Source organism: Entelurus aequoreus, linkage group LG06, assembly GCF_033978785.1.
Source record: "Entelurus aequoreus isolate RoL-2023_Sb linkage group LG06, RoL_Eaeq_v1.1, whole genome shotgun sequence".
NCBI lineage: Eukaryota > Metazoa > Chordata > Actinopteri > Syngnathiformes > Syngnathidae > Entelurus > Entelurus aequoreus.
In genome coordinates this window covers 78,621,602-78,649,031 of record NC_084736.1, presented here as the reverse complement: position 1 = coordinate 78,649,031, position 27,430 = coordinate 78,621,602, and the positions used below count along the sequence as shown (strand labels likewise).

General features: G+C 34.0%; 1 protein-coding gene across 2 annotated transcripts in view; it reads left to right on the top strand.

The window, feature by feature from the left end:
- Positions 1-27,430, top strand: part of LOC133652640 (semaphorin-4C-like) — a 317,761-nt gene that overhangs the window by 202,647 nt on the left and 87,684 nt on the right. For both annotated transcript variants that reach the window (XM_062051606.1, XM_062051607.1), the window contains one exon: positions 2,369-2,570. In XM_062051606.1, coding sequence (XP_061907590.1) covers positions 2,447-2,570 — 124 coding nt within the window. In that variant the 5' untranslated portion in view covers positions 2,369-2,446. The remainder of the gene's footprint in view (positions 1-2,368; positions 2,571-27,430) is intronic.

Below are 27,430 nucleotides of genomic sequence, written 5' to 3'. Positions count from 1 at the left end.
AAATTTTCTTCTTCTATTGGCAGATAATTTTGCTTAGTCCAAATAAAATACCCCTCATTTTTGTATTTTTTGTTCTTGTTTTTGAACACTGACTTTTTGCAGTGTGGTGTAAAGGTTTCGACACCACAACTGGTTCACTGCAAAAAGTCAGTGTTCAAAAACAAGAACAAAAAATACAAAAATGAGGGGTATTTTATTTGAACTAAGCAAAATTATCTGCCAATAGAACAAGAACATTCGGCTTGTCAAGACTTTCCAAAACAAGTAAAATTAGCTAACCTCAATGAACCCAAAAATACCTTAAAATAAGTATATTCTCACTAATAACAAGTGCACTTTTCTTGTTAGAAAAAAAAGAGACCCTTTTGCTCAATAAGTTGAAAAATATTCTTAAATGAAGTAAATGCTAGTGCCATTATCTTGACATAATGATATGCGCTCGGCATCATGATTTTTTTTTTCATGCTTGAAGTAACAAATGATTACTTTAAAAAAGTAGTTTTATACTTGTGAGTGTTGATGACACAGCTTTGCAACAGTTGATATTTTAGTTTCAAGCATGTTTTACTCAATATAGGTCAGGGGTCACCAACCTTTTTGAAAGCAAGAGCTACTTCTTGGGTACTGATTAATGCGAAGGGCTACCAGTTTGATACACACTTAAATAAATTGCCAGAAATAGCCAATTTGCTCAATTTACCTTTAACTCTATGTTATTATTAATAATTAATGATATTTACACTTAATTGAACGGTTTAAAAGAGGAGAAAACACGAAAAAAATGACAATTAAATTTTGAAACATAGTTTATCTTCAATTTCGACTCTTTAAAATTCAAAATTCTACCGAAAAAAAGAAGAGAAAAACTAGCTAATTTGAATCTTTTTGAAAAAACTTAAAAAATAATTTATGGAACCTCATTAGTATTTTTTCCTGATTAAGATTACTTTTAGAATTGTGATGACATGTTTTAAATAGCTTAAAATCCAATCTACACTTTGTTAGAATATATAACAAATTGGACCAAGCTATATTTCTAACAAAGACAAATCATTATTTCTTCTAGATTTTCCAGAACAAAAATTTTAAAAGAAATTCAAAAGACTTTGAAATAAGATTTAAATTTGATTCAACAGATTTTCTAGATTTTCCAGAATAATTGTATTTTTTTTTAATCATAATACGTTTGAAGAAATATTTCACAAATATTCTTCGTCGAAAAAACAGAAGCTAAAATGAAGAATTAAATTAAAATGTCTTTATTATTCTTTACAATAAAAAAAATAAATTACTTGAACATTGATTTAAATTGTCAGGAAAGAAGAGGAAGGAATTTAAAAGGTAAAAAGGTATATGTGTTTAAAAATCCTAAAATCCTTTTTAAGGTTGTATTTTTTCTCTAAAATTGTCTTTCTGAAAGTTATAAGAAGCAAAGTTTTAAAAAATGATGAATTTATTTAAACAAGTGAAGACCAAGTCTTTAAAATATTTTCTTGGATTTTCAAATTCTATTTGAGTTTTGTCTCTCTTAGAATTAAAAATGTCGGGCAAAGCGAGACCAGCTTGCTAGTAAATAAATACAATTTAAAAAATAGAGGCAGCTCACTGGTAAGTGCTGCTATTTGAGCTATTTTTAAGAACAGGCCAGCGGGCTACTCATCTGGTCCTTACGGGCTACCTGGTGCCCGCGGGCACCGCATTGGTGACCCCTGATATAGGTCATCAAATCTCAGCAACAAGCTGTAATATCTTACTCAGATCATTTAGGACCAAAACCCTTAAAACAAGTAAAACACTCTAACATAAAATCTGCTTAGTGAGAAGAATGATCTTATCAGACAGAAAATAAGCAAATATCACCCTTATTTGAGATATTTCATCTTACTTAGATTTCACTTTTTGCAGTGTTGGTTTTCGGACAGCATTTGTGTCAAGAAATTGGGGGTCTTTTTTAACGTTAATTTAAATCATGCACCTGTGATGAGGTGGCGACTCCCCCCGCCACCCCGAGAGGGAGGGGATAAGCGGTAGAAAATGTATGGATGGATGCATAAATTATGCACAAAAGTCATTTACTTAATTAAAAGTTGCACAAGTTTGTTTTATTCCAAATGTTGGCTGCATATTTCTGCTCATTCTCGGCCAATCTGCTCAGGGACGTTGAGTTTGTTGGCATCTTTTACTTGTGCAAACACACAAAAGCAAATATTCAGAGTGGAGCGATGAAGCCACGTAACACGTTTTTTTGGGGTATTCCAATATATTATTCTTCCAGAATAAGTTGGCCGTGGTTTCTCACCAACAACCGAGACAATGAAGACCATTAATTGCTAGCTCAAACTGAACAGTTTTTCTTTCCTTCTCTCAGCAGGTTGCCAGGTTGTCCTTTTCTGATCCCCTGCTTGATTGAGCGCTCCTTCCATCCACCGCGCGACACCTCCACCGAATGGGAGTTTGCATCGGAGCAATGGGCGGGGTGGAGGTCCTGCTCCTGGTCTTCCTGTTCGGATCGGAAACTTCACTGGCTCTCAATTGGAACCCGGTGCCACGCAAGACCGTGCGATATCAGGGTAAGTGTGATCGTGAGACATTATCGTACTTCAAGGCACATTTAAACTTTGCTATGTATTAGGGCTGGGGCGATATATCGATATACTGGATGTATCGCGGGTTTGTCTCTGTGCGATATAGAAAATGACTATATGGTGATATTGGAGTATACGCTCTCACGCAGTTGCTTTTAGCTGCGGGCATTACACTACAGGCTCTTCTCACTCTTTCTCGTCTCTCCTTCTCACAGAGACATAAAACAAGTGCACCTTCTTACCAGTGTTGGGTTAGTTACTGAAAACCAGTAACTAGATAGCAGGCCTGGCCCTAACCAATCTGGCGCCCTAGGCAAGATTTTAGGTGGCGCCCCCCCCCACATCGGCATTGAAGTGTATATACTCACAAGAAACCGAATAGCTTTGTCTTTGACCTTTTTTTTTTACTTAAAGAAAGCAAATTAACATATTATATGAGAATGTTATGTTATGATTATCTTTAACCGAATCACAGCAGTGCTCAAATTAAAAAACAGCATTCCCTCTCATGTGATATTGCTTAATTAACATTAATGATGTGCACTTTAACAACTAGGCTTACAACTTTACCTAATATATAAAGGGGTAGAAAAGTGACTATTACCTGCAGGGCAAACATTAGCTAACTAGAAGGCAATAATAATGTAAACAAAAAACACCTGCTTAAAAGATCTAATACAAATGTCCCTGAGGAATGTAAGGTGGGAGTACTGTAATTACCTAACGTTACATTATTATTTTCCATTACAATTTAGCCCCCTCCACAATATTAACCCGACGTTAAAACAGAACTAGCTATTTATTGATTAGCAATTGCCGAATCATGTAACATTAGCTAAATGCTAAAAAGCCAGGTTACTATCACATTCTGTAACAGACAAATAATTCCATGTAGGCTAACGTTACCTACCTGCTACCTCTGTCTTTTTCTCGTTTCTCCTCCTCTTCTTTTCTATTTTTTCTTCCCTGGGCACCTGACAGTTTTGGCCGTTTTGACATCTTGTGTTGATTTTTTGATGTGGTGACGTCGTAATGTTGTAACAAATAATATTTATATTAAATAGTCTTTACTTTGCATTTTAATTAACTTGGGATTATTTTTTTGTATTTTTTTTTTTTTTTCTCCAACATTTGTGGCACTGGCTTGGTGCCCCCTGATGGACGGCGCCCTTAGCATTTGCCTATACGGCCTATGCCACGGGCCGGCCCTGACTAGATACAGTTACTAGTTACTAACTCAGTTACTTACACCAAAAAGTAATGCGTTACTGTGAAAAGTAACTATTTAGTTACTTCTTTTTTTCTTTTTTCTTTTTAAAGCTTCCATTAATGCCCTTTTATCCTTCATTTCAGTACTGTTATTCCACTGGAGAATAATACAATCTGTTGATCAACTTGACATGCATTTGCACCACTGAACTCTGCTAAGCAATGTGGTCTACACACAACACACAAAGACAAAGATATGTTTCAAAAGGGCCAATTTGTTTCAGGCCAGAACAAATTGACAAAACTGTTTTAAATAGCTGCAACATAACATACATAAGTAACAAACAGCATAATAACAACATAGCTGTAAGCAAGGAAGGCACACACGACATACACAAAGCCTAACCAGGCGGGTTTTTTTCTCTCAAGGAATTGTGAAATAAAATCATGTCTTCAGGAGATCAACACTGTACTGAAGCCCAGAACAATCTATACATTTCCCCAGTTTAGTTTACAGAAAAGACAAGATTGTCCTGGCCCACTAGATCCCTCTTTATGTTTGTGAACTTTATAGTCTATACATTTAGAGTGATGTGATAATCAAACACTCTAGAAGTCTAGAATGAAAGGGTTTATAAGAGAATTGACAGAGTGTGTGTACCTTCAATGCTGAATGATGAGCAGAGATAGAGTGTTTTCTTTAGCTTGCTTTTCATGTTTACGTGCTCACTGTCCAGGTACTTGGAACATATTTTCCGTGCCATTTGCTGTTTGACGCCGGTATCATGCTGATTAGCTGCCTGAAAGCGGGTGACTCCACTGTAGAAATAGCCTGCATGTCTTCTAGCACATACGCTGCAATGGCTCTATCAATGTTGTCCTGGCTAGCAGTCCCCCCGTTAAAATCCTTAGGTGGAGCTGAAGTGGCATCGGAGTCTGTGTCTCTCTTTACTAGCTTCGTCGAAGCATGTTGCTTTTGTAGCTGTTTCAGCAGATTTTAATTGCTGTTTTGAGCAGTATTCCCGAGCGTGGTCACTGCTGCTGCTCACTGCTCCCCTCACCTCCCAGGGGGTGATCAAGGGTGATGGGTCAAATGCAGAGAATAATTTCGCCACACCTAGTGTGTGTGTGACAATCATTGGCACTTTAACTCTAAGTAGATGGGATCTTTGAATCAAGACACAACTTACATTTAACTAAAATGTTCTTTTCTTTGTGCTCGACAAAAGAAAAGTAGTGGGAATGTCTCCATGTTAAGAAACTCGACTTCTGGTTTCGCCACGATGTCTTGTTAGTTGTTATGAGAGTAGCGGATGTGTGTGTGTGGCCCTTTAAGATATGACAGCATGTGAGGTGAGTGACGTCAGTGAGTGAGTGGGCGAGAGAGGTGAGGGAGCGCCAACAGTGAGTGCGTGCAGGTGCTCTAGCTTGGTGGATGGCTTACGTGCAAGACACCAATAAAGTCACAAAGTTGCAACAAACCGCCGGCCTCGTCATCCACCCTCGAGTCCGGAGCGGTAAAGTGAAGGTTGTTAGCCCCGAAGTACATAAGCCCTGGAGGAACCCCCCCCACACACACTCCAGTGTTTCCCACACATTCATTTATTCGTGGTGGCCCGCCACGAAAGAATTACGCCCGCCACAAATAAAAAATAAAAATCCAATTTTTGTTTTTGTTTGTTTTTTTGGTCCTGTCTAGCTCCTCAGGCAAATCATATAGTTGATGTAGATGCCCATATAAGATGTTCAGATTTACTTTACAAAAGAGAAGTGTAGGATACTTCTCTTGTTGCCTTATTTGTATTTGACCACTACTGTTTTCTGTTTATTTGTTACTGACTGTGGCAGGACACCTCTGCCTCTGTTTCACTTTATGTTGCTGGCAAATAATATGGTTGCAGTAGTAGGCTAAATTTAAATTATTTAGTATGCACTAATTAAAGGGGCAGAGCTTTAAGAGACATTTGAGCTTTTATATTTTATAAGATATATTTTTTGTAAGAACCACAATTAATAAATATATTTCAGTGAGTAACTTATTGTTCAAATCTGTATATAAATATGTACATAAAGTGTTGTAATTATATTGTAAAATGGATGGATGGATGGACGTTTAAATCAAAACTGTTATTATTAATTACTAAGTATACATTTTTTGAGCCTTTTTAGAGAAAATCATATCATTGTAGTAAATTATGCAAATTACTCGATGATGTCATGGTGACCACGCCCATAGCCACGCCCCCACCGCCACAGGTATCTTGGCAGTTTATGGGAAACACTGCACTCAGATCTTCAGTTTCTACCCGATGCTACATAAAAAAATAACGTAAAATAACGCAGTAACGCATCATGTAGTAATGGTAACCGAGTTACTGAATATAAAAAATAACGCGTTAGATTACTAGTTACCGCCGAAACTAACGGCGTTACAGTAACGCGTTAGCGAGTAGTAATACAAGAGAGAGAAAGATGCGAAACTGGCAACAGTATTCTTGGCCTTTTTGGATGTTTTTTTTTTTTCAGAGGGCCTTATAGACGGAGTAGATGACTACCATTGTGAGCCGTCTAGCACGAGCCATATTTTACAATTTAGAATGCACAAAAATGAGAAATATAAATGTATATAAACGTAGAGATTGTGTAATACAGGCAAAATTACCCCCCCAAAAAAGTGCAGTTCCCCTTTAAGATCCGTGGTCTAACCCACCCTCTGATTGATGGACTCGCTGATTAAGAAGTGTGTCCCGGACAAATGAGAGGCTGAGAAAAGAACCTTGAGGTGATGAAAATGATTGATTCATTTTGTGACAAGTCAAGGAGGATTCTCCATGATATTGATAACGGATGATGTCAGATTCATGCCGAGACTGACGCTGACCCTCAGTGAAATATGATGTCAGTCTAATCCTGCTGCTAAACTGCATTTGCACTCTTTTTATCTCTCTCTTCCACTGCAGCCATGCCTGGCTTTCTTTCTGTCTTCAACAATGCCAATTGTTGCAGGCGGGTTTAGAAATAGTGCATGTTTTAATCCATCAAAGGGGAAGCGCCGCATTCTCTTACTCGGGGATTAGGGAGATACTTTTTTTTCTAACCTCGCTATCATCTATCGTACTTTTCATCTTATTTCTATCTCTTGCTCTCCATCCTCCCATTTTTTTACTGTTTATCTTTCTCCTATACTTATTTGTTGTGTCCTTATTGAATGACCTTAAAAATACTCCTATGACATTTTCACTGAGATCTCCAATATCAGAATACCTTTATTGTCGTTGTATGGAAACAACGAAATTGGACAGCAATCCGGCACAGTGCTTTTAAAACCAACCTACATAAAATAGTCTTAAGACAACAACAATAATAAAACAATTTAAAATTTAAAAACATGATAAAATGTTAAAAAAAAACATATTGCACAGTAGATCTTCATTAGAGGTAAGCAAGTTAATAAAGTGGTGAGTGTTCAGGTGCGTGCAACTGTTTTTCAGTCTATTTGTCCTTGCTTTGATGGTCTTATAGCGCCTCCCTGAGGGCAGGAGTTCAAGCCAGTGGTGACCTGGGTGGGATGAGTCCTTGAGGATGCTGTTCTGCAGCTCTCAAGTAGAATTGCATGCATGTATTGAGTGGGGGATATTTCACAACCTTCTTTTTCATACTGGTATCATCCGTCCACACCTTTTTACAACTATTACTGCATTACATTGTTTGAAACCATTTTTTAAAAAATGCATCTAAACACCTTAAACCGGTGGTTCTTAACCTTTTTGGAGGTACCGAACCCCACCAGTTTCATATGCGCATTTGAACCCTTCTTTAGTGAAAAATAAAAATAAAAACATTTTCAAATTCAAGACAAAGTTATATGTTTTTGGTAACACTTTAGTATGGGGAACATATTCTAAGTAACAAAGACTTAATTTAGAGTTATTTGGACACTAGGGGACATATTCTAAGTAACAAAGACTTAATTTTGTCATGTCTGTTGATCATGTTTTTGTTTTTAGCCCTAAAATATAAATAATGCAGGACACCATTGATTTTAATTATTTAATATTTTTGAGTCATCACAGTGAAAAGATAAATAAAATACCACTAAATATATTTGGGATCCAAAAGGTGCCCCACTCATAAAGTGATACATTTTTATTAGTTTTTTGTTTTTTTTACTTTCATCACTTAAGTTACGAGATCAACTTCAGATATTATCTGTCCATTTTACATTTGAGCTATTATTTTGTTTGTTTTATGCGCTTTTGTCAAAGAAAACTTTGTTTTTATTTGGCTACTACACAATATATGTAATATTTACCACATAAAACATTTTAAAGTGAAAATGTTGAACTAATTGGAGCTTTGAAAATAATTATAACATGGATTTTTTTGTCATTATTTTTTTTTTTGAGCAATGGCAAAAAAAAGAAAAATAAAGAAAGACAAAAGAAAAGAATGTGTCAACATTGCAACTTTTTCTCGTTAGATTTCACCTCATTCCACTTTTTTTTAATGTTCATTTTTATCTTTTGCAATAGCATTTCCAGGAAGTGTGGCGGGCCGGTAAACAATTAGCTGCGGGCCGCACTTTGGACACCCCTGATTTAGGACCAAAACCCTTAAAACAAGTAAAACACTCTAACACAAAATCTGCTTAGTGAGAAGAATTATCTTATCAGACAGAAAATAAGCAAATATCACCCTTATTTGAGATATTTCATCTTACTTAGATTTCAGTGTTTGCAGTGTAGTAACCATGTTCATGTTCATAGTTTCTGCCTTTGTGCTAGATTTGTTTTCATTCGTCAAGTTTGTTCTCCGCCTTTAGTTTTGAACCCCTTTTGTAGTTTAGAATTAAAAATAAATGATGTCCTTACCTTCACGCCATGTCCAGTCCAACTTTACTTGCATCTCGGGAAAACAAAACCCTCACAGTCCACGTTTTGACAATGGCACAGGTTTATGACAGTGTCGGCGTTGTTTATACGGCCACCCTTAGTGCGACGTGTAGATCTGGGGCCGTACTTATCAAGCTTCTTAGAGTGCCATTTTACACTTAAGTCCTGAGAATTTGCGAAATTTAGTCCTACTCTCAAGCTTAAGAATAAAAGCTTTTTATCAACGTTCTTAAGTCTAAGAATCACTCCTACTCTCCACGATATTTAAGAGACCTTCAGAGGTGTCTTAAGTGGTTAGGAGTTGCCAGCAGGGGATGGCACTGAGGCGAGAGAGACGTGCGCGAACGTTCAGGGAACGGAACAATGTTTTTTGTTTTTTTGGATGACGAGCAGCTGATCAAACGGTATCCTTTAGACAGAGCGGATATTATTTTTGTCACAGATTTAATACTTTTCGATTCCTTGTTAATTTCTGCATGTGTCTGCAGTGGGCTAGTATATATAGAGCCACCCACACCAGTTTCAAATTAGTTGCCTAATTAATGAATTGGAAAGAAAATGTTATGAGAGTAGCGTATGTGTGTGGCCGTGAGGTGAGTGACGTCAGTGAGTGTGTGGGCGAGAGAAGAGAGGGAGCGGTAGCGTGAGTGCCGGCGGGGACTAGTTTGTTTTGTATTATTTTGTAGTTTATTGTCAAAATATACACTCCCATTGTCCACTTAAATATTTCCAAGATATTTCTTTATTCTTAGACAACGGATTCCATTCCGTGATTGGTCATTTCTATAGACACAGAAATGACGTCACCTAAAATTCCGTTTACGGCACATAGTAATGTCGTAATTCAGCTCTGAGTGTGACACTTAAGATTCAGTCCCACACTTCGCTGAAAGTGTGAGTAAGACGCTTGATAACTAACTTTTAAGTGCAGCTTTCAGCGAAGAATTTATTTACTCTTAAGTCAACTCTTAGCAGACTTCTTAGGAGTCATTCTAAGAAGATTGATAAGTACGGTACACTACCGTTCAAAAGTTTGGGGTCACCCAAACAATTTTGTGGAATAGCCTTCATTTCTAAGAACAAGAATAGACTGTCGAGTTTCAGATGAAAGTTCTCTTTTTCTGGCCATTTTGAGCGTTTGATTGACCCCACGAATGTGATGCTCCAGAAACTCAATCTGCTCAAAGGAAGGTCCGTTTTGTAGCTTCTGTAACGAGCTAAACTGTTTTCAGATGCGTGAACATGATCTGAGCCAATGAGCAAACACATTGCACCATTAGAACACTGGAGTGATAGTTGCTGGAAATGGGCCTCTATACACCTATGTAGATATTGCACCAAAAACCAGACATTTGCAGCTAGAATAGTCATTTACCACATTAGCAATGTATAGAGTGTATTTCTTTAAAGTTAAGACTAGTTTAAAGTTATCTTCATTGAAAAGTACAGTGCTTTTCCTTCAAAAATAACGACATTTCAATGTGACCCCAAACTTTTGAACGGTAGTTTATACGCCTGGAGCGAGATTAATGTTATCGGCAAACGACGCTAGTGTGCATGCACCTGACTTGGAGTAGCTAAAAATGAATAAATAAACGACAGGGTTCCGGTTATATATAAAGGAGACGGTTAGTAACCGTCTGGAATTTTATCGCGGATTATCATTATGCCGTTGACCATGATATCTCTCGTCCATTAAGTAAAATGTCAAGGGCGGTCACGGCAAGTTGTCGCCGCAAATGTTGGTACATTTTTTAGGGCATTACGGCAAATGATGGCGGTCGTGGTTAAATCCGAGCCCTGCGTATGCCAGGAGCATCTTCCAAACTCTCCCTCCTCCCCACCTGGCATCCTTCCTTACAACAAGTGCTTCAAACAGACGGCATGGTTGCTCCGTTCTTTGATTCCCAACCTCAGTTTTATCTGCAACCCAAGAAACCCGAGGGGAGTCGGATCGCATCACCTCGCATCTATCGAATTTGTGATATGACACTTGAGTGCAGAGAGATTGATTTACGCAGGAAACAAGTGGCATTATCTGACTCCTCGCCGCTCGCTTTACGTGCGCACGGCTGGTCTGAAAGTGACTTGTATGGATGAGATTTTTTTAATTTTTTTTTTATTTTTTTTCCTTCACAGTGCACAGGGATGAGTAAGGGAGCGAGATGAACATTTGAAAAAACAAAGCTGCAAAAAAAAAAAAGAGTGAGAGGAAAAGAGTGTCGGGGGCGTTGCCAGATGGTGATGGAGTGGAAATATAATGGCAAGAAGGCATGAAAGTGAGACAGGTGGCGAGAAGAAGAAGGCGGTCGGTTAGACGCTGCCTTAAAAGGACAAAAAGTTACGCTAGATCAGGGGTAAACAAACTAGCGTCCAAGTCCCACATAAAAAAAAACGCGTTTTTTTATTTATTTTTTAAAATGTATTTATTATAATTTTTAAAAATCTGTCCTTTGTAATCCATTTTCTACCACTTGTTACTCTCGGGGTCTCTTAGCCGCTCAGGCTAATCATATTGTTTAAAAATGTTCCCATCGATAATGTGACATCATCGCGCTCTGAATATATATATATATATATATATATATATATATATATATATATATATATATATATATATATATATATATATATATATATATAGGGATGATGTTCGAAACCAGTTCTCCCGGTTGTTTGATAAGAAAAGAACCGTTCGATAAGAAAAGAACCGATTCCATGGACTCGAATCCCTTTTTGAGAACTGGTTCCCGTTATCGAGGCCACTATAGTAAAGAAAAAGAGTTGGTTCTTTATTCGAATCCCTGGGAACGAAACCCGTCTCACAGGAAATGCCCTGTGGGACATCACAGGAAATGACGTAGCTCAGTCTAATGACTGAGCTAAAAAGAAGACATGCTAATTTTTTGGAAGAAGAATTGTTGATTGATGACTGTGGCGTTCTTAGTGTCATGGTGTGTGTAGTTAGTATGTTCCAATAGCAGCAGAAGTGCACTTTTTGGAGAGCTGTATTATTTTGAGTTTTGTGCCCAAGGGACTGATTTTATTTAACACTATATTATTATTTATACACCTATAGTGATCACAGAGACAGATTGTTTTTGTGTTACTGTATATATTTGTTTTTCTGAAAAATCCCACTTAAAATACTTTGGGTAACAACAGTCAATATTTATTTATTTTATTTTTTTAGCGGGGTAACAGTCAATATTTATGTATTTACTTTATTTTATTTTTTTCTTACAAAATAAAAAAGGGCTTTTTTTAAACCAAATATTGTGTTTTTTTCCATATACAACAACCTATCTTGATTCGATAAGAGAATCGATAAGGAATCTGTTCGATAAGAGGATTCGATAATGGGCTCGAACTCGATAATTTCTTATCAAACATCATCCCTATATATATACTGTATATATATATACTTTTTATATATAAATATATATATATATATATATATATATATATATATATATAGGCTTGTAGGGATGAAATAGCCTCAGTGTTTTTTCCTGATCTAACGTGTATATATATATATATATATATATATATATATATATATATATATATATATATATATATATATATATATATATATATATATATATATATATATATATATATATATATATATATATATATATGTATATATATATATATATATGTATATATATATATATATATATATATATATATATATATATATATATATATATATATATATATATATATATATATATATATATATATATATATATATATATATATATATATATATTTATTTTTTAGGGCTGCAACTAACGATTAATTTAATAATCGCTTAATCTGTCGATTATTACTTCGATTGATCGATTAATAATCGGATAAAACAGACAAACTACATTTCTATCCTTTCCAGTATTTTATTGAAAAAAAACAGCATACTGGCACCATACTTATTTTGATTATTGTTTCTCAGCTGTTTGTACATGTTACAGTTTATAAATAAGGGTTTATTAAAAAAATAATAATAATAAAATAAAATTTTCAACAAAAAAAATCAAAAAAAAAATTGTCTCTGCGCATAGCATAGATCCAACGAATCGATGACTAAATTAATCGCCAACTATTTTTATAATCGATTTAATCGATTAGTTGTTGCAGCCCTAATATGTATATATATATATATATATATGTATATGTATATATGTATATATACATATATATATATGTATATATATATGTGTATACATATATATATGTATATATACATATATATGTGTACATATATATATATATATATATATATATATATATATATATATATATATATATATATATATATATATATATATATATATACATATATATATATATATATATATATATATATATATATATATATATGTATATATATGTGTATATATATACATATATTTATGTATATATATATATATATATCTACATATGTGTATATATATATATATATATATATATATATATATATATACATATATATATATATATATATATATATATATATATATATATATATGTATATATATGTGTATATATATACATATATTTATGTATATATATATATATATATCTACATATGTGTATATATATATGTATATATATATATATATATATATATATATATATATATATATATATATATATATATATATATATATATATATATATATATATGTAGATATGTAGATATATATGTATACATAGATACATATATATACTGTACATATATACATATATGTATGTATATATGTATGTATGTGGCCCCCCCGAGTCAAAAAGTTTGGGGACCTCTGCTCTAGAAAGTCATAAAGGATCACTCTCTTTCTCTCTCTTTCCATCTCTTCCTCACCATGTCTGTCCATCTAAGGATGCATCTTTGCACAGACGTGCAATATCCATGCTGTGTAGCTGCGTGCATGTAATCCCCTTTGTTATTATGACTGTTCTACTTAGGCTGGCACTATGAGGGATTTGGAGCTCTGGGCAGAGCACAAGGGGTGTGTACCAGTTATAGTGTGTATACCAGTTCTAGTGTGCATACCAGTTCTAGTGTGTATACCAGTTATATAGTGTGTACACCAGTTCTAGTGTGTACACCAGTTCTAGTGTGTAAGTGTGGGTTGAGTGATGGTGGAGTCCAAGCAGAGATGACTGCAGAGATAATATTCACTCCCTCCCTGCAATTACACAAGGAATACATGAGGTTGCAGCACAAAAAAAAAAGGATAAACATCCTCTTATGAGAGTCTCGTTGCCACGCTATCTAGATAGTCCACCGGGCCTTGTTTTTGTTTTTCTACTCTCTAAAAGTCATTTTCTGACATTTGGAATTTTGCAATCGCACGCCAGCTATTTTATTCTCATATTGTCACTTTTAACTGACAGTGCATGTGCTATCTTTAAATGACTTTTCACATTTTTCATCAACTTCTCTTCACACACAGCCTCCTTGTTTATTTTCATATTTACTCTCATTCTTTTATCGGGTTTATTTCCTGCCTTTGCACATTTTCAGTCATCTATTTTCAAATCAACTGTCTGGCAGTAACTAGAGATGTCCGATAATGGCTTTTTTGCCGATATCCGATATTCCGATAATGTCCAACTCTTAATTGCAGATACCGATATATACAGTCGTGGAATTAACACAGGGGTGTCCAAAGTGCGGCCATTAGCGGCCCGCGGGTAATTTTTTAACGGCCCCAAGGCACATTCTAAAAATACGATTTAAAAAAATAAAAAACATAAACAGTGGTATAAAATAGCAAACAGATGACAATAAAATGTTGCGATGTTGACTATAATAACACTAAGCTGTCATGAAGGCTGTTTCTTTCTTTAAAAAATAATAATGAATCAAAAACAATGTCATTATGAATTATTGACCTATTCAAGGCTCCAATTAGGTCACATTAAATATTCCACTTTGAGATATTTTTGGGGGAAAATGTTGCATATTTTGTGTTTGCCATATAAAAAACTACGTTTTTTTTTTTTTTTTTTAAAGAAGGGCCTAAAACGAACCAACAAGGAACATAATAAACAACGATAAAAGTTATAATTGACGGATAGATCTGAAGTTGATCTCGAGACTATTGTGTTAACAGTTTTTTTTTTTTAAAAGATTTATTTTTTAACACTTTACTGAGAGGACCCTTTTTTTTTAAGTCTCATTGCTCAAAAAATAATAAATTAAAATCAAAGTTGTTATGTTATGTTATGAGCTCCAATTATTATATAATCTGAAATGTTCCACTTTAAAATTTTATTGGGGGAAAATATTGCATATTTTGTGGGTTTTTTTCCATAAAAAGACTGGGTTTTCTTTGACAAAAAGGGCAAACAACTTAATTCTTAAAAAAAAAAAAAAAAAAACTTTGTATTGACAGATAGACCTAAAGTTGATCTAGATATTTAAACTTTGAATAATACTAATAATACTAAATAATGACACATTTTTTATATTTTTTTTAACCTAAACCCTTTGGGGTCCCCGGGATCAAGCCTGAGTGGAGGCCGAAATGTATATTTTTTTATACATATATTGTATTGGTTTTTAAAATTAAAAAAAATATCAAAATGGCCCCCGCTTGCTTTGATTTTTCAGTGTGCGGCCCCCAGTGGAAAAAGTTTGGACACCCCTGAGTGAACACATTATTATGCCTAATTTTGTTGTGATGCATTAAACAATGTAACAAGGTTTTCCAAAATAAATCAACTCAAGTTATGGGGAAAAAAAGTCATATTTATTATTGAAGTCACAAAGTGCATCATTTTTTTTAACATGCCTCAAAACAGCAGCTTGGAATTTGGGACATGCTCTCCCTGAGAGAGCATGAGGAGGTTGAGCTGGGCGGGGTTGAGGTGTTGGGGTTTAGGGGGCAGCTGGGGTGTTTGTTGTTGTCAGGTTCAAACACTGATGACATCTATTAAACAAGACAAGAAGCAAGGAATCATGCAGAGACAGAGTTCAATGGGGAGAACGCATGGAGCTGCACACTTAGTCACAGTCTCGCCCTACGCTCTAAAGCTCATCTCCCGCGTGCCTCTTATTTATTCAGGAGTTCCACAGTCAACATCGCTGAGGCCGCCTCTAAAAGGAGTGGTCACACATATATCATGCAAAGCTGGTCCAGGATGCACAATACGTGACGGAATGTGCTGGGGGCCTTGTCTCCGCTTCGTCTGCGTGCTGCGTTGAGGTCCTTGTTGAGGTGGGCGGGGTTGAGTTGGGGGAGTAGCGGGGGGTGTATATTGTAGCGTCCCGGAAGAGTTAGTGCTGCAAGGGGTTCTGGGTATTTGTTCTGTTGTGTTTATGTTGTGTTAGGGTGCGGATGTTCTCCCGAAATGTGTTTTGTCATGCTTGTTCGGTCTGGGTTCACAGTGTGGCGCATATTTGTAACAGTGTTAAAGTTGTTTATACGGCTACCCTCGGTGTGACCTGTATGGCTGTTGACCAAGTATGCCTTGCATTCACTTGTGTTTGTGTAAAAAGCCGTAGATATTATGTGACTGGGCCGGCACACAATTGCAGTCCTTTTAATAATAATAATAATAGATTTTATTTTGAAAAAGCACTTTACATTGAGTAAACAACCTCAAAGTGCTACAGAGTATTAAAAAATAAAATAAAATAAATAAAAAGATAATAAAAAATGTTTTAAAAATCTAAACTAGAGCAGCCAAATAGCTAAAACTAGTATGCATATATCTAAAAAAAGGGCTTTTTTTAAAAAAAATAAGGGTTTTTAATAGGGATGTCCGATAATATCGGCCTGCCGATATTATCGGCCGATAAATGCGTTAAAATGTAATATCGGAAATTATCGGTATCGTTTTTTTTATTATCTGTATCGTTTTTTTTTATTTTTTTTTTTAAATTTTATTAAATCAACATAAAAAACACAAGATACACTTACAATTAGTGCACCAACCCAAAAAACCTCCCTCCCCCCATTTCTTTATGTTATCAATATTCTGGTTCCTACATTATATATCAATATATATCAATACAGTCTGCAAGGGATACAGTCCGTAAGCACACATGATTGTGCGTGCTGCTGCTCCACTAATAGTACTAACCTTTAACAGTTAATTTTACTCATTTTCATTAATTACTAGTTTCTATGTAACTGTTTTTATATTGTTTTACTTTCTTTTTTATTCAAGAAAATGTTTTTAATTTAGTTATTTTATTATTATTTTTAAAAAGTACCTTATCTTCACCATACATGGTTGTCCAAATTAGGCATACTAATGTGTTAATTCCACGACTGCATATATCGGTTGATATCGGTATCGGTAATTAAAGAGTTGGACAATATCGGAATATCGGATATCGGCAAAAAGCCATTATCGGACATCCCTAATAATAATAATATATTTTATTTTGAAAAAGCACTTTACATTGAGTAAACAACCTCAAAGAGCTACAGTGTATTAAAAAAAAATAAAAATAAAATAAAATTATAATAAAAAAATTTAAAAAAATAAAAACTAGAACAGCCAAATAGCTAAAACTAGTATGCATATATCTAAAAAAAAAAAAAAAGGGCTTTTTTTTTTTTTAAAAGAAGGGTTTTTAATAGGGATAAATGCGTTAAAATGTAATATCGGAAATTATCGGTATCGTTTTTTTTATTATCTGTATCAGGTTTTTTTTTTTTTTTAAATTATTAAATCAACATAAAAAACACAAGATACACTTACAATTAGTGCACCAACCCAAAAAACCTCCCTCCCCCCATTTCTTTCTGTTATCAATATTCTGGTTCCTACATTATATATCAATATATATCAATACAGTCTGCAAGGGATACAGTCCGTAAGCACACATGATTGTGCGTGCTGCTGGTCCACTAATAGTACTAACCTTTAACAGTTAATTTTACTCATTTTCATTAATTACTAGTTTCTATGTAACTGTTTTTAAATTGTTTTATTTTCTTTTTTATTCAAGAAAATGTTTTTAATTTAGTTATATTATTATTATTTTTTTTTTTTAAAGTACCTTATCTTCACCATACCTGGTTGTCCAAATTAGGCATAATAATGTGTTAATTCCACGACTGCATATATCGGTTGATATCGGTATCGGTAATTAAGAGTTGGACAATATCGGAATATCGAATATCGGCAAAAAGCCATTATCGGACATCCCTAATAATAATAATATATTTTATTTTGAAAAAGCACTTTACATTGAGTAAACAACCTCAAAGAGCTACAGTGTATTAAAAATAATAATAATAAAATTATAATAAAACAATTAAAAAAAATAAAAACTAGAACAGCCAAATAGCTAAAACTAGTATGCATATATCTAAAAAAAAAAGGGCTTTTTTTTTTTTTTTTTAAAAGAAGGGTTTTTAATAGGGATAAATGCGTTAAAATGTAATATCGGAAATTATCGGTATCGTTTTTTTATCGGAAATTATCGGTATCGTTTTTTTTATTATCTGTATCGGGTTTTTTGTTTTTTTTAAATTATTAAATCAACATAAAAAACACAAGATACACTTACAATTAGTGCACCAACCCAAAAAACCTCCCTCCCCCATTTCTTTCTGTTATCAATATTCTGGTTCCTACATTATATATCAATATATATCAATACAGTCTGCAAGGGATACAGTCCGTAAGCACACATGATTGTGCGTGCTGCTGCTCCACTAATAGTACTAACCTTTAACAGTTAATTTTACTCATTTTCATTCATTACTAGTTTCTATGTAACTGTTTTTATATTGTTTTACTTTCTTTTTTATTCAAGAAAATGTTTTTAATTTAGTTATATTATTTATTTATTTTTTTTAAAAAGTACCATATCTTCACCATACATGGTTGTCCAAATTAGGCATAATAATGTGTTAATTCCACGACTGCATATATCGGTTGATATCGGTATCGGTAATTAAAGAGTTGGACAATATCGGAATATCGGATATCAGCAAAAAGCCATTATCGGACATCCCTAGTTTTTAAGCCTTTTTTAAAAACATCCACAGTCTGTGGTGCCCTCAGGTGGTCAGGCAGAGCATTCCACAGACTGGGAGCGGCTTTAAGGTTTATTGGCGCTCTGTACTTCTCCCTACGTCCACTCCGTACAGCGGCGTTTTGAAAAGTCATCAATTTTACTTTTTCAAACCGACACCGATAATTTCCGATACTGCATTTTAAAGCATTTATCGGCCGATGATATCGGCAGCCCAACATGGACATGTACATTCTAATATCAAAATCCAAATGAAGTCAAGGTCATGGTGCATTTTAGCTTCATCCTGAAAGTTCATCCAAAAGCCCACTTTTTGTAAGTACTGTATACTAAAAAAAACTTTTTTTAAAAACTGTCTTTCATGGACTGTGACGTTCCTTCAGGGCAGCAGCTGGGAAGATTTATTTCAAATGGACAGAAGAAGCTAAATGTAAAAGACAAGAAAGCTCATTTTCATACGAACAGAAACCAGAAGCTGCCTGAAGGTACAATTTCAATCATACGCCGTGTTTGGGGGAACGGTCAGAAGCAAGAAATAATGCAGCTGAAGCCAAATTGCTCTGAAAGAATGAGGTGGAGAAGGAGAAGAAGGAAGCAAGTGGATCCACATGTTGCTTCATGGCACCACCCTTTCTAGGTATATAAAGATTTGTATTTACAACATTAATAATATATACATACTATGCAAATATTAAAAAGCTGGTTGTGAAAAATTGAGTTGGAATTTCACAGAAAAAACTGAGAATGTTGGCAGTGTTATAATAAAAGTTGTGATTTTACTCAACGCAAGTCAAAATTTTACAAGAAAAACTGAACATTTGTGCAATATTATGATAAAAGTTGGAATTTTACTCACTAACAGTCGCAATTTTACAAGAAAAGCTTCAAATGTTGGCAATTTTATGAAAAGAGTCGTAATTTTACTGGACAAAAGTCACAATTTTATAAGAAAACTTTAAAAAGTTGCATATTTTTTCAATATTGTAATAATAATAGGAATTTTACTTGGCAAAATTATGACAAAAGTCATTATTTTACTCAAAAAATGGCACTATTTCACAAGAACAACAAAAAATTGGGCAATATTGTGATAAAAGTCAGAATTTTATATGACAAATGTCACCATTTTGCATTAAAAGGTAATCATTTTACATAAAAAAAGTAATAATTTTATGAGAAAATATTGCAATATTACAGAAAGTGAAAGAATATGAGATACTGTTCCCAATTTTATAAGAAAAACTTAGAATGTTGGCAGTGTTATAATAAAAGTTGTGATTTTACTCAACGCAAGTCAAAATTTTACAAGAAAAACTGAACATTTGTGCAATATTATGATAAAAGTTGGAATTTTACTCAATAACAGTCGCAATTTTACAAGAAAAGCTTCAAATGTTGGCAATTTTATGAAAAGAGTCGTAATTTTACTGGACAAAAGTCACAATTTTATAAGAACACTTTTAACATTTTGCCAATATTATAATAATAATTTGAACTTTACTTGGCAAAATTATGACAAAAGTCATCATTTTACTCAAAAAATGGCACTATTTCACAAGAACAACAAAAAATTGGCAATATTGTGATAAAAGTCAGAATTTTATATGACAAATGTCACCATTTTGCAATAAAAGGTAATAATTGTACATTAAAAAAGTAATAATTTTATGAGAAAATATTGCAATATTACAGAAAGTGAAAGAATATGAGATACTGTTCCCAATTTTATAAGAAAAACTGAGAATGTTGGCAGTGTTATAATAAAAGTTGTGATTTTACTCAACGCAAGTCAAATTTTTACAAGAAAAACTGAATATTTGTTTAATATTATGATAAAAGTTTAAATTTTACTCAATAACAGTCGCAATTGTACAAGAAAAGCTTAAAACTTTGGCAATTTTATGAAAAGAGTCGTAATTTTACTCGACAAAAGTCACAATTTTATAACAAAACTTTAAAAGGTTGCCAATATTATAACAATAATTGGAATTTTACTTGGCAAAATTATGACAAAAGTCATCATTTTACTCAAAAAAAAATCACTATTTTACAGGAACAACCAAAAATTTGCAGTATTGCGATAAAAGTCAGAATTTGACATGACAAATGTCACCATTTTGCATTAAAAGGTAATAATTGTACATTTAAAAAAAAGTTATAATTTTATAAAAAAAATATTGCAATATTACAGAAAGTGAAAGAATATGAGAAATTGTTCCCAATTTTATAAGAAAAAAGTCGACACATTGTGAGAAAAAGACTGCTTTTAGTTTGTTTTTGGGCTTTTGGGGTTTTTTTGTTTGTAATCTTCATTCTTTACTTCAAGTTATTACAGTATGTCTTTATATACATATTTATTTGTAATTAATTTTGGCCAAAGGTGGCGCAATTCAATTCAGACCCTTGACTTTGGGATGTGCCTCCATCACCCCCCTGGTTGACTATGAATACATCCAGCCTCTGCATATAGCTTGCAACCGCCCGCCCACTCACACACAAACCTATCATTAAAGGCCTATTTTAGGGGGAGCTTTGAAGCAGTAACAAACACTGAATGAGAAGCAGACACACAGTGGAGGACAGAGAAGCAGACACACAGTGGAGGACACAGAAGCAGACACACAGTGTAGGACAGAGAAGCAGACACACAGTGGAGGACAGAGAAGCAGACACACAATGTAGGACACAGAAGCAGACACACAGTGGAGGACAGAGAAGCAGACACACAGTGGAGGACAGAGAAGCAGATACACAGTGGAGGACAGAGAAGCAGATACACAGTGGAGGACAGAGAAACAGACACACAGTGGAGGACAGAGAAGCAGACACACAATGGAGGACAGGGAAGCAGACACACAGTGGAGGACAGAGAAGCAGATACACAGTGGAGGACAGAGAAGCAGATACACAGTGGAGGACAGAGAAGCAGACACACAGTGGAGGACAGAGAAGCAGACACACAGTGGAGGACAGAGAAGTGGAGGACAGAGAAGCAGACACACAATGTAGGACAAAGAAACAGACACACAGTGGAGGACAGAGAAGCAGACACACAGTGGAGGACAGAGAAGCAGACGCACAGTGGAGGACAGAGAAGCAGACGCACAGTGGAGGACAGAGAAGCAGACACACAGTGGAGGACACAGAAGCAGACACAGTGGAGGACAGAGAAGCAGACACACAATGTATGACACAGCCATGGGAATAAACACAAACCATAGCTTACACTTGGAAACAATCCACAGACACAAAACGACAAACCGTCCATAAACACACAAGGATGGAAAGCATTTCTCTGTTGCATTTCTGGAGAGTTCACAAGAGAGTGAGGTGGAAGACAGAATGAGAGCATGAGGAGAGAGAAAAGTAAACATAGTTTGACTTTCAGCGGATTTACAAAAAATACCTTCAAAATAGTCTTTGGTGGACTGAATTCAGGTTATTGTGTAATGGCTGCAAGTATTATTATTGTTACAAATCAAATCAACTTTTACCTTGAAAAAAAATTTTTTACCTTGAAAATCAACTTTTATCTTGAAAAAAAATGTTTACCTTGAAAATCATTTTTTACCTTGAAAATCATTTTTTACCTTGAAAATCAGTTTTTGCCTTGAAAATCAACTTTTACCTGAATTTTTTTTTTTACCTTGAAAATATTTTTTTTACCTTGAAAATAATTTGTTACCTTAAAAGCAGTTTTTGCCTTGAAAATCAACTTTTACCTTGAAAACATTTTTTTTACCTTGAAAATCATTGTTTACCTTGAAAATCAACTTCTACCTTGAACAAAAAATGTTTGCCCTGAAAATCATTTGTATCTTGGAAATCAGTTTTTGCCTTGAAAATCAACTTTTACCTTGAAAAAAAAATGTTTACCTTGAAAATCATGTTTTACCCTGAAAATCATTTTTACCTTGAAAATCAGTTTTTGCCTTGAAAATCAACTTTTACCTGAATTTTTTTTTTTACCTTAAATCATTTTTTACCTTGAAAATAATTTGTTACCTTAAAAGCAGTTTTTGCCTTGAAAATCAACTTTTACCTTGAAAAAAAAATGTTTGCCCTGAAAATCATTTTTACCTTAAAAAGCAGTTTTTGCCTTGAAAATCAACTTTTATACCTTGAAAACATTTTTTTTACCTTGAAAATCAACTTTCACCTTGAAAAAAAATGTTTGCCCTGAAAATCATTTTTACCTTAAAAAGCAGTTTTTGCCTTGAAAATCAACTTTTACCTTGAAAACATTTTTTTACCTTGAAAATCATTTTTTTACCTTGAAAATCATTTTTTACCCTGAAAATCGTTTTTTTACCTTGAAAATCATTTTTTACCTTGGAAATCAACTTTTACCTTGAAAATCATTTTTTACCTTGAAAATCAACTTTTACCATGAACATTTTTTTTACCTTGAAAAGCATTGTTTACCTTGAAAATAATTTTTTACCTTGCAAATCATTTTTTACCTTGAAAATCATTTTTTTCCTTGAAAATCAACTTTTTTGTTAAAAAAAAATGTTTTACCTTGAAAATCATTTTTTACCTTGAAAATCAGTTTTTGCCTTGAAAAAAATTGTTTTACCTTGAAAATAAACTTTTACCTTGAAAAAAAATGTTTACCTTGAAAATAATTTTTTATCTTGAAAATAATTTTTTACCTTGAAAATCAACTTTTACCTTGTAAATCAACTTTTACCTTGAAAAAAAATGTTTTACTTTGAAAATCATGTTTTACCTTGAAAATCAGTTTTTACCTTGAAAATCAGTTTTTGCCCTGAAAAAACTTGTTTTACCTTGAAAATCAACTTTTACCTTCAAAAAGAATGTTTTACCTTGAAAATCAACTTTTACCTTGAAAATCAACTTTTACCTTGAAAATCAACTTTTACCTTGAAAAAAAATGTTTTACCTTGAAAATCATTTTTTACCTTGAAAATCAGTTTTTGCCTTGAAAATCAACTTTTACCTGCACATTTTTTTTTTTATCTTGAAAATCATTTTTTACCTTGGAAATCAACTTCTACCTTGAAAAAAAATGTTTTACCTTGAAAATCATTTTTTACCTTGAAAATCATGTTTTACCTTGAAAATGAGTTTTTACCTTGAAAATCAACGTTTACCTTCCAAAAAATTGTTTTACCTTGAAAATCCTTTTTTGCCTTGAAAATAATTGTTTACCTTGAAAATCAACAAATGTGTTGGCTTTCTGACATGGACTTGTTTCTTCAGCATTGTCCACACGTTTAAGTCAGAACTTTGGGAAGGCCATACTAAAACCTTAATTCTAGCCTGATTTAGCCATTCCTTTACCACTTTTTGACGTGTGTTTGGGGTCATTGTCCTGTTGGAACACCCAACTGCGCCCAAGACCCAACCTCCGGGCTGATGACTTTAGCTTTTCCTGAAGAACTTGGAGGTAATCCTCCTTTTTCATTGTCCCATTTACTCTCTGTAAAGCACCAGTTCCATTGGCAGCATAATACTACCACCACCATGCTTGACGGTAGGCATTATGTTCCTGGGATTAAAGGCCTCCAAACATATTGCTGGGTATTGTGGTCAAACAGCTCCGTTTTTGTTCCATCTGACACCACACGGACAAAGATGAGACCTTCTGTAGGCAAGTTCTGTGGTCCTCATGCATGCATGTCTCCCACTTACTTGTACTTCTCCTCCTCCTTTGAAGGCTACATATGATGGACTATGCCGTCTCAGTGCTAAATCAGTGTACGTCTTTTAACAGCGTTGCAAGAGGGTGCTTTGCATAAGAGAAGCCCAGAGTGGCATTTTCACTTTAATCCGCATGCCCACTTGGTCACACATCAGCGCTCCCCGAGTCAGTGTGACAACCCAGAACACTCCAGGTCCTGACATCTGGTCCAGGCTGTTAATCTCCACTGACCAATCAGCTAAGGGGCGGCCATGAGTGACACTCAGCAAAGATAGAGTAGCGGTGATGAATTGTCCTCCTCCTCCTCCTCCTCCCACATCTGTCCTGCCAGTCACGCACACCCTTGCTCTGCTTGCCTCTTCTGCATTGCTCTCAACCACTCATTACTGTAATTGGAGGCTTTGGAGAAGATATGGCAGAGACTGAACGCTGGAAAAAACAGACATTTTGAAAGAGGGTTTTTTTGGAGGTCAGAGGCCTGGCCCTGCTCCACCCACCTCCTTCTCCATTTTTATCTCCCAGTGTCTCGAAAGCCATCCTTCTTTTTTTTAATCCAAACACCAACATTGCAGGGTTCAGTTACTGTATCAAAGTGCCTCCATTTTCAAATGCATTACATTAGTAGCCACCCCCTCCCCAATTTGCTTTATTTTCCTCCATTCTTTGTTTAACCTCAACTGTTGTAGAATAGAAAGTACTTTATTGATCCCCGGGGGGAAATTCAGCACCACAGTTTGCTCACAATAGACAATAAACACTTAGCTATGTTTTACATGTGAATAATATAAATACAGTCTATTATACAGCATTATTCACATGTGAATAACATAAATACAGTCTATTATACAGCATTATTAACATGTGAATAATATAAATACAGTTGATTATACAGCATTATTCACATGTTTATTCATAACATAAATACAGTCTATTATACAGCATTATTCACATGTGAATAACATAAATACAGTCTATTATACAGCATTATTCACATGGAAATAACATCAATACAGTCTATTACACAGCATCATTCACATGTGAATAACAAAAAAATACAATCTATTATACAGCATTATTCATATGTGAATAAAAAATACAGTCTATTATACAGCATTATTCACATGTGAATAACATAAATACAGTCTATTATACAGCATTATTCACATGTGAATAATATAAATACAGTTGATTATACAGCATTATTCACATGTTTATTCATAACATAAATACAGTCTATTATACAGCATTATTCACATGTGAATAACATAAATACAGTCTATTATACAGCATTATTCACATGTGAATAACAAATACAGTCTATTATACAGCATTATTCACATGTGAATAACATAAATACAGTCTATTACACAGCATTATTCACCTGTGAATAACATAAATACGGTCTATTACACAGCATTATTCACATGTGAATAACACAAATACAGTCTATTATACAGCATTATTCACATGTGAATAATATAAATACAGTTGATTATACAGCATTATTCACATGTTTATTCATAACATAAATACGGTCTATTATACAGCATTATTCACATGTGAATAACATAAATACCAATCTATTATACAGCATTGTTCACATGTGAATAACATAAATACAGTCTATTATACAGCATTATTCACATGTGAATAACATAAATACGGTCTATTATACAGCATTATTCACATGTGAATAACAAATACAGTCTATTATACAACATTATTCACATGTGAATAACATAAATACAGTCTATTATACAGAATTATTCACATGTGAATAACATAAATACAGTCTATTATACAGCATTATTCACATGTGAATAACATAAATACAGTCTATTATACAGCATTATTCACATGTGAATAACATAAATACAGTCTATTACACAGCATTATTCACATGTGAATAACATAAATACGGTCTATTATACATCATTATTCACATGGAAATAACATCAATACAGTCTATTACACAGCATCATTCACATGTGAATAACAAAAAATACAATCTATTATACAGCATTATTCATATGTGAATAACAAATACAGTCTATTATACAGCATTATTCACATGTGAATAACATAAATACAGTCTATTATACAGCATTTTTCACATGCGAATAACATAAATACGGCCTATTATACAGCATTATTCACATGTGAATAACATAAATACAGTCTATTACACAGCATTATTCACATGTGAATAACATAAATACAGTCTATTATACAGCATTATTGACATGTGAATAACATAAATACAGTCTATTATACAGCATTATTCACATTTGAATCACATAAATACGGTCTATTATACAGCCTTATTCACATGTCAATAACATAAATACAGTCTATTATACAGCATTATTCACATGTGAATAACATAAATACAGTCTATTATACAGCATTATTCACATTTGAATCACATAAATACGGTCTATTATACAGCATTATTCACATGTGAATAACAAATACAGTCTATTATACAGCATTATTCACATGTGAATAACATAAATACGGTCTATTATACAACATTATTCACATGTGAATAACATAAATACAGTCTATTATACAGCATTATTCACATGTGAATAACATAAATACAGTCTATTATACAGAATTATTGTTATAGTTTTGGATTACTGGTCTCTGTGACGAGGCTTTGTTGTGAATGCGGTGTAATAGTTGGTGTGTGTGTGTGTGTGTGTGTGTGTGCGTGCGTGCGTGCGTGCGTGCGTGTGTGTGTGTGTGTGTGTGTGTGTGTGTGTGTGTGTGTGTGTGTGTGTGTGTGTGTGTGTGTGTGTGTGTGTGTGTGTGTGTGTGTGTGAGTCACAACACAACAGGCTGTGTCTGAGGGACACGGAGAAAGAAAAATGAGCCCCATCATATTCCGACACATAAACAAGCTTTACTTGACTTAGGATACTCAAAAGTTGACTTGGAGTTCATACGTCAGGCTGATTCATTGCAGGTGCACTTTGAGGGTGATATTGCTTAAGTTCATTCAGCAATCCAAACGCAATAAGTCTCACGTTGCTCCCGACTTCCCCTGTTTTTTAATGCG